Source organism: Triticum urartu, chromosome 7, assembly GCF_003073215.2.
Source record: "Triticum urartu cultivar G1812 chromosome 7, Tu2.1, whole genome shotgun sequence".
Lineage (NCBI taxonomy): Eukaryota > Viridiplantae > Streptophyta > Magnoliopsida > Poales > Poaceae > Triticum > Triticum urartu.
Genome location: NC_053028.1, coordinates 100,105,090 through 100,114,228, shown reverse-complemented (window position 1 = coordinate 100,114,228; position 9,139 = coordinate 100,105,090). Strand labels below are relative to the sequence as shown.

At 43.9% G+C, this 9,139-nt stretch overlaps 1 protein-coding gene across 3 annotated transcripts; it reads right to left on the bottom strand.

The window, feature by feature from the left end:
- Positions 1 to 2,379: 2,379 nt before the first annotated feature.
- Positions 2,380 to 8,362, bottom strand: LOC125520501 (receptor-like protein kinase). Of its 3 annotated transcripts, none has more exons than XM_048685451.1 (4): positions 8,100 to 8,362; positions 4,335 to 6,099; positions 3,137 to 4,253; positions 2,380 to 3,033 (listed from the first exon to the last, which is right to left on the bottom strand). In XM_048685451.1, the coding sequence occupies exons 2-4, from the start codon at positions 6,090 to 6,092 to the stop codon at positions 2,642 to 2,644; spliced, it is 3,267 nt and encodes a 1,088-aa protein (XP_048541408.1). In that variant the 5' UTR covers positions 6,093 to 6,099; positions 8,100 to 8,362; the 3' UTR covers positions 2,380 to 2,641. The 3 variants fall into 3 exon arrangements, with proteins under 3 accessions (XP_048541408.1, XP_048541407.1, XP_048541406.1); XM_048685450.1 differs by having other exon boundaries at positions 3,137 to 3,749; positions 3,825 to 6,099; positions 8,100 to 8,361; XM_048685449.1 differs by having other exon boundaries at positions 3,137 to 6,099; positions 8,100 to 8,361.
- Positions 8,363 to 9,139: the final 777 nt, after the last annotated feature.

Here is a 9,139-nt window from a genome sequence, read left to right as displayed (position 1 = left end):
TTTTTTGAAAGATAATTTTTTTAAACTATGTGAACAGTTTTTTATGTTGTAAAAACAATTTTAAATTTTACAGCCATATTTTTGAAACCCGTGAATTTTTTTAAATTTAACGTGCATTTTCAATGGTTAGAAACAATTTTTATCCACACAAACATTTTTTAACATTGTATACTAGTTTATAAAATGTCACAACTACTTTTTATTACACATGAGCATTTATAAAATGTAACATACAATTTTGTTTGAATGGTACATACATTTTTCAAAAGTTGAACAGACATTTTTTTACACTGCACGAACATACTTTGAATCTGCAATGTACATTTTAAAAATAACTAATTTTTTTCATAAGTGTATATTTCAAAATATAAAGAAAAGTAAAGAAAAAACTTGTGAGTGACATCATTATGATGTTAGTGTGACAAAACCACATGGCTATTGGACCGGCCCACTATTGATTCCATGTAGGCGAGCTCAGCCAAGCCGTATAGCCCCCTCAAAAAAAAGTCAAACCCTCTAGCCTTGCCTGGTTATATGAAAATCAATGTTGATGGTGATGTTGAGAAACATGGGGATGGAGGTGTCGTGGCTGCAATTTGTCGGGATCATCTGGGTAATTATATGGGCTCATCGGTGATCAACTTCATGGGCATTATGGATGTGTGAGGCTTTGGCATTGGCCAATGATTTGATCATCTCTCGGGTCATAATTTCTTCAGATTGCTCCACGGTGATAAAAGACATTGAGTCAAATCAAGGTGGGAGGCATGCGACCATTATCAAGGAAATTCGAGTTAGTAAACTAGATTTCTTGGAGTGTGATTTTATGTATGAGAGAAGGTCTCGAAACTTTTGAGGCTGATAGTATAGCTAAATTTGCTTTGTCTCTAGGCATAGGAAGGCATGTGTGGTTCCTTCAACCACATGACATTCTAACGATTCCGTTGAACTTGATTGAATAAAGAATCGTTATACCGCTAAAAATAGCCTTGCCCTCATGTCTCCGCGAGTGATCACTTGCATCACTTCCCTTTGTATCTCCTTTTCCAATTTGTAAGGCTCACACGTAAGCCCAAATCAATAATTTAACCAACATAGTTTGGCTTATATATTAAAAATGCATCATTAGAAGCTTAAGAAAAAATTGAGCTAAAAACTTGTATTTTCTAATCGTGCTGTTTATATGATACATAATTTGTATTAAATTTATCGAATTGTCGATGTAAAGACACACGTGCACCTTATAAACCTGGAAGGAGGGAGTGGGCTTGCCAATAAAGCTCTCTGATCCATAACAAAAACACCACGCCATAGTTGTTAAGGATGTGAAGGTTGGCAGGGGAGGACGATATGGTGCTATCATTAAAGAAATCATTGCAAGATTGAAGGAGTTCAAAAGTTGTAATTTTATTCATGAGAGCAGAAGTATAAATTTTGAAGCTGATTCCTTAGCTAAATTTTCCTTGTCTTTTATCAAAAGGGTTTCGACCCGCTTTATATATAAAGCAAACCATCAGAACCCTAAAGAGCCAACAAAGAGGTTCACGCCACACGCACACAAGAAGTACACATGCAAAGTACAGTAGGTTTTCCTGAGGACACAGCTCAACAAGCTCTAAACAGAAGAAGAAGAAAAAAGGTAGCACAGGCCAAGGGAGCCGCCCCAAAGCTCTGGTGGTTTTCCTTATCTTTAGACATAGGCCGACATATTTGGTTCATTCAACCGCAACCGCATCATATTATAACGATAACTTATTTGAATAAAGAATCGTTATTCCCCTAAAAAAACACTACGCTCCTAGGAGCAACTCCGACAGTTTCCTTAAAATGGGAGACCCTAAAACCATTTCAGGAGTAAACCCTACAGATTTTAGGGATTTCAGGCTGCACTTTTTTAGCACATTCCCAAACCCCCATTTTAAATTAATTTTCACATCATAAACATAATAATTTTAAAAATTAGGTTTAAAACTTATGTTTCTACACTTCAAATTCAAACATAAGTCCCACGCCGAGCAGTACTGTACTACGGTACTACCGCACCCGTCCGTCCTCCGGCTTCCAGGGAAGGGAAAGGGACCACGCAAGACGCAATGCTCGCACGATCGATGTCGTTCACTGGCCCCGCCGCGCTATCCCCTCTCTCGGCGCCGGTGGCGCCGCACCCGGCTGCCATACCTAGCGGCGCACCTGCCGCGAGCCTCGCGCGGTGCTCTGGCTCGGGGGAACCCCAGGAGGGCGCCAGCACAAACCCAACCCCGCCACTCGACGAGATCGGTATGGCCAGGAACACCATGATCTTCACACCGCTACATGAGATTCACTAGACATCTACGTAGTACTATATCGAAGTTGCCTTCGACAAAACAGCGAAGACAATGAGATTCTGTGAACAAATGCCAAGATGATGCTGATGACTTTCCCCTTTTCATGTATTCAGCCAAAGACAGGCAGAAAGGCAAATCTGCCCTACCCATCCAGCCACATGATTTCCCAGGCACACACGCAGTTACACACAGAGCATCCAGTTAGAAATCACCACAGCAATCATCAAAACTCAGTTACCAGCCTAGACTAGACTACAGTCAGAACCTAGCCGATGAATCTGACTGTACATTCTATGTTTCACACTGTACTGCAGTCAGGAAGAGCCGCCGCCGGAGGAGGAGCCCGGCTTCCCCTGCTTCGACGACGAAGGGATGCCCGCGAACCTCGCGTCAGTCAGCTCCTTCACGACATCGACCATGGACGGCCGGCGGCTCGGCTCATTCGCCGTGCACCTAAGGGCCAGGCGCAGGACCTTGCGCACCTCCTCCATTTCGACAGTGCTGTACACTTCGTCCAGGAGGGCCGGGTCGCAGACGGGCCCTATCTGCTCAGTGCCGTTCAGGGCGTGGGGCACCCAGCCGACAATGTCCATGTTCTCCGGGAACGAGGGATCCACCGCTGTCTTTCCCGTTATCAGCTCGAGCAGGACGACGCCGTAGCTGTAAACGTCGGTCTTGATACTGTTTCTGGTGGAAAAGGCCAGCTCTGCAAGGAAACAACACGGCCTGTCAGGTATCAGCTTGTCACTGAAAAAACTCATGAAATGGAATACGATTCACTATCAAGAAATGGTTTGCATCATGCATACCTGGTGCCATATATCCAGTTGTGCCGACGACCCCGGTAGACTGTGGAGCAGCAGAACACTGATCCATGATCTTTGCTATGCCGAAATCTGCGATGCGCGGCACCATGTCCTTGTTTAACAATATATTGCTTGGCTTAATATCTCGATGAATGATCGCAGGGACAGAGTCATGGTGAAGATATGCCAGGCCATGGGCAGTTCCAAGAGCTATGTTATAGCGCATGCTCCAGTCCAGACTCGGCGTCCGGATCCTGTGCAGGACATCATAGAGGCTGCCATGCTCCATAAAGTCATACAGTATGAACCCAGAGTCACCCCTCACCCAGAATTCTTTCAGCTTTATCAAGTTCCTGTGCCGAACTTTACCAAGCGTCTTCAGCTCTCTGATCATGCTCTTGTAAGAACTGCTGCGTGCGGAAATTGCAAGCTTCTTTATAGCAAAGACCTCCCCTGAATTCAGTGTTGCCTTGTACACCGTCCCATGAGCACCTGTGCCTATGACATACTTGTCATCAAAGTTTTCTGTCTTCTCTATAATCTCATTTAATTTAGAAGAAGAGCCTTCAAGCAAATTACTGATTGTCTCCTCACTTTTTGTCTTCGAATCTCGATTCTGCAGAAGGATACAGCAGAGGATAAGTACCGCTACTGCTCCAATGAACAATGAACCAAGAATAATAAGTGCAACCTTGAATCGATGTTTTATTCCTTTTTTCCCTGATCCTCCACACGGTTTCAACACATCAGATCTCTTGCAAGAAGAGTCACTGTCATGGCAAGAGACGCAGAGACCTGAATTTCCATTGAAGGAGCTTGGTGTGGAGTTCAGAAATTTCAGAAGATATTCTGGCACTGGTCCACTGAACCTATTATAGGAAAGATTCAAGGCGTGCAATGAATGTAGAGTTCCTAATGCGCCGAGACCTCCAGTGAGGTTATTAACTGACAAATCTAAACTTTGCAGTTCCACCAAATTGCCCAATGGTGTTGGAAGATCACCCACCAGTCCATTGCTGCTGAGATTCAATGCAATGAGTTTGATCAACTTTCCTAAAGATGAAGGGATGCTGCCTCCAAGAATGTTGCCACCAAGTTGCAGCTCAAGAAGCATAACCAACTGCGAAAGAGAATCAGGTAAGCCCCCACTGAATTTATTCTCCTGCAACCGTAGTTGTGCGAGAAGCTTCAGGCTGCTTACTGTCATGAGTGCCGAACCATGCAGAGAGTTGAAACTCAGATCCAGGATATACAGCTTGGAGCAACTAGAAACCTGCGCTGGAAGTGCACCATGTAGACTGTTTTGTGAGAGGTTAAGGACTCCCAAATTCACCAAGTTTCCAATTTCAGGTGGTATTGGACCAACAAGTTTGTTTCCTGACCAGTTTATCATTGTAGTATTTATGCATTTGCCCAAGCTTGCTGGAATATCTCGACTTAAAGAATTATGACTGAAATCCATATAGCCCAGCCTTGCACAGTTTCTAAAATGTGGAATGGGCCCAGTAAGATCATTGTTTTTGAGAATGATTCGTTCCAAACCTGGGCAGTCTGCAACATTGGATGGGATGCTACCATTAAGAAGATTGAAGCCCAAAATCAACACCCTGAGTCTTTTCCTTGAACAAATGTACGGAGGTATTCCACCGGTAAAACTGTTGTTGGTGAAATCAATTTGCTGTAAAGGGCTATTAACACCCAAACCCGGGGGTATGACTCCGGTGAAGAAATTATCAAACAATGTGATGTTCTCCAATAACTTCAATTCAGCTAACTTAAGAGGTAGCTTCCCAGTAAAACCATTGCTGTAAATAAGAACACTTCGAAGGTACCGGATGCTCCAAATATCCTCAGGAAACTCCCCGGTCAGGCGATTCTCAAAAAGAAAGAGCTTCTGCAAGTGTCTCAGATTAGCCAGCTCTTTAGGAACAGTGCCCTCAAGCATGTTATGATCCAACTCTAGCCACTCCAGCAACCGACAGTTACCAATCTCAGGAGGGATTGAGCCAGACAAGGAGTTTTGAGAAAGCATAAGCAAGGTGAGGTTGCTCAATAGGCCGAGCGAAGCCGGAATTTGGCCAGAGAAACTGTTGTTGACAAGTGCAAGTTCTGTCAAGCTACTGCAATTCCCTAGCCATGCTGGAATACCGCCCCTCATCTGATTGAACGACAATATGAATTTCTCCAACTTGCAGTTCTCAAAACTGAAATCAATCTCTCCGGTGAAGCTATTTCCAGTGGCATCTAAAACTTTCAGTCCTTTAACATAGCTCAAGGTTTTCGGAAGGCTCCCGCTCAGCCGATTATCCAGCAGATAGAGCTCCTCCAACTTGGTGCAGTTGCCAATTGAATCTGGCAGACCTCCAGATAATGCATTGTGCATCAACCAAAATGATCTAAGGCTTGTCGTTTCACCAACTGATAAAGGGATAGAACCACTGAGTTTATTCTCATTGAGGTACACGTCCTGCAGAAACTGGTTCTTGAACAACCCCTCTGGTATTTCCCCACTGAGGGAGTTAGTGTACAACAAGAGTGATGATAGTTTTTTTAGGTTGGACAGTGATTCTGGTATTTCACCAGAAAGGAAGTTCTCGGAAAGATCCAACTGTTCAAGCATGCTACAATTGCCCAGTTCTTGAGGGATTGGACCAGATATGCTATTGTTTAGCAAAATGATGACTTGTATGTACTTTAGAAGTCCTATTTGAACTCCTAGTGAACCAGAAACTCCAGACGATGTTAGGTCAAGAGAAACCACATTGTTCCTTTTACCACAACTAATTCCAGTCCAGTTACATGGGGTTGTATCAGAAGCATTCCAACTTGATTTTATGGAACTAGGCAATACGAGATTTTTGGACAGAGCAAGAAGGGCACGACCATCTGAATTCAAACTCCATGACGACGAAACCAAACTTAAGAAGAGAAACAATGAATGCCACAATACAAGCCCCATTCCGTTCCTGCAAAAGTTCGTAAAGAAGTTAGCAGAAGATTGTATGTTTTCTCAAACTGATAGGAAACGAAACAATCGATGCCCAGAAGTGCCTCGCAGATATTACATCCCGAGCACAAAAATGGCAGCAAATTTTGCAATCCAGGGTCAGGCTTCTCATACTTTAGAAGGAATTACGCTATGTGCTATGGCCTAGTATACCATGTACACTCCAAATTATTTGCAAAAAAAATGTTGTATGTCCTAACAAGAGCTTTCTCTTGAAAAACATAAAACTGTGAGTTGGGTTTCATGGTTTATGACTCCTATCTCTTTTCAGCTTAAATATATGTTACTACTAAATATTACCTCCGTATCAAAATATAAGACGTTTTTGTAGGCTAGCCTACAAAAACGTCTTATATTTTGGTACGGAGGCAGTAATATCTAAGGGTTGTGGTCATATCCATGAGGTCCCTCCAACAATCCCAAACCTCGAACAACCCACCACATGGGTGCAAGCATTTCTAGACTCGAATCTGGGTTCCTATTTATTGTACTGTAGATTATTCAAACGAAAATTATTTTACTGTTAGGGCTCCCCTACAGCTTGTTGTTAAAAAATGTCCTTCAAACAAAAACTTTGAGGTGATTTCATAGGTGAGATAATTTCTTTTTTCCGAGGAAACTGAGGCTATTAGTAAGAATCAGGGTCAATTAAATTGAGGACCAAGTTGGCAATTGCTAGGACGTCATTAAATTAATATTTTGTTCATGGATACTGAAAAAGTTGATGTCATTTGCAAAGAATACGTGTAACTAATATTTTTTTATCGTTTTTTCTTTTCTTTTTGCGGGAAGAAGAGTGCTTAAACTTCTAGTAGCGCTGAGTCGAAGTGGTCTGAAATTCTAATGATAAACAGAGGAACAAACAGGGAAATAGCTGGAAATCCAATTATATTTTCATCAATTACAAACACTATAATTGTATAACAAAAGTCGCTTGGTGTCAACATATGTATTCTAGTGCGGCAACGCAAATGCGTGGAACATTCGACAGGCTCGATAATAAATTCCTGTAAAGTCAGACCTCCAAGCACCATCAACATACGCACCATTGCAGCGTAGCAACACAAACGCGCGGAATATTGCAAGTTGAACAATAAACTGAGAGAGCATGTGAAGTCAGACCGCAAATCACCATCAACCTTTTTTTTTCTTTTGAGAATCAAATCACCATCAACTGGAGAACCAGTTTGTAGTTTAGGCAAGTTTAGGTGGACCGGAGAAGCAAAACCCAGGACGACGCCGAAAGCAGCGACAGCCCATGGTTTTGAAGCTACCCCTCTCCTGGCTGGCCCATTTATTTCAGCGAAAGCAACTCAAAACAAGTTTCCCAAAGAGGTTCGGAAATGATAACTCTGATCCGAGGGGAGAAAAGATGATGCTGAATCACAGCTCTTCCCTGGCAGACGAAACCAGTGTTGAGCGAGCACCTAGTAATTTGTTAGTTTTGTAATTTGCACACATCTAATTCGACATTTGAGTTGAGGAAATGGGCACTCCGGAATGCTCTGCTCTATCGATTGTTCAGACTTCAGACCTAACCTCCAACGCGTTCCGCTAATTAATTTCCGCCGAATAGGTAGGCGAGCCAGCCCAGAAGCATCTCCGGGGAAACCACCAACTGTAATTTTTGCCCACACAACAGTTTCAGTGGGCAAGAAAGAACCAGCGGCATACCACGAGCTTGCTCCCTGCCATTGCTCCGTAACCGGGGGCAGATTCTGACGAAAATGCAGAAGCGCGCTATGTAACCAAGAACCAAGAATCAAGAACTGATGTGAAGGGAATGGCCCTACAACTACAAGGACGCCAGGCATGCCCAGGGATGAAGAACAGACAAAGCATCGGCCGGCGGTTCCACGGAAACGAATATTCCAGCCACAGCGAAAGCGGAAACTAACCCGACCCAGCGAGTGGAGAGCGAGCACAGGGGAGCGAGCGAGGAGGGAGAGGAGTGCGTACCGTGCAGCAGCAGCAGGCGGCCGGCGCCCCCGCAGATCTCAGGCGCCCGGGAAATGGAGGCCGGGGGGCGGCACCAGCGCCGTGGCTGCGCTAATACTGGGCTGAAGCGTCCATGGGCCACGGCGAGAGAGAGGGAGGGGAGAGAGGTGGTGGCACTGCCGCACTGGCACACGCGTGGGAGAGAGAGAAATAGAAGGGGGGAGCAGCCAAGGCTCAAGGGGGAGCGGGGGTGCCGACCTCTGTTGTGGGCGCTGCGTTGGTAGTTGCCGCAGTGAGTGCGGGTGCGAGAGTGGAAAGTGCGTCCACACGCGGCAGTTCACACGCACGTAGGAGGATCCGCGGACGGGCGGTGAACAGTGCAAGTTCCCACACGGGCGTGCGCTTGGATCGGTAGGTGTCAACGAACGCCAGGCTCGCGTTCACACTGATTTTGGTTCGGTTTTGACAGTCAGAGGCTGAGCGGCTGAGGTTGCTTTCTTCCGCCTTAAAAAAGTTCACAGATTGCTTTCTGCCCTGAAAAGTGTCCTTTAGAAGTAATCATGTACTCCCTCCTCCGAAAATCCTTGTCATCAAAATAAATAAAGGAAGATGTATCTCGAACTAAAATACATCTAAACATATCACTTTTTATTTATTTTGATAACAAGTACTTTTGGACGGAGGGAGTATTTGATTACACAAACGAATTGTAAGGGGTAATTGCACTCCAGATACATTTCTACTTCTAAAAGGAAGTTGGTAGCTTGATATGGTTTATTTTCGTCTCACCACCTACCACCCTTTTTATTGGTTTTTCTCTCTCCTATTAAACAACCAAATCCCATTAAGGGGATCTTGTTTCATGCTTTGGCAGATGTTGATTCAATTAAATCGTATAAATAGTACGTAATTAAGAATTCAGAATCCATGAGATCATCTTCCCAAAAAAACATACATAATTTTTATCTCAATAACCTTTCAAAACAAAATCAGATATTTCTTCATATCAAATCACTAATTTTCTCTACTCCTGAAGAGTAGTTGGTAGCCAGGTATGGTTT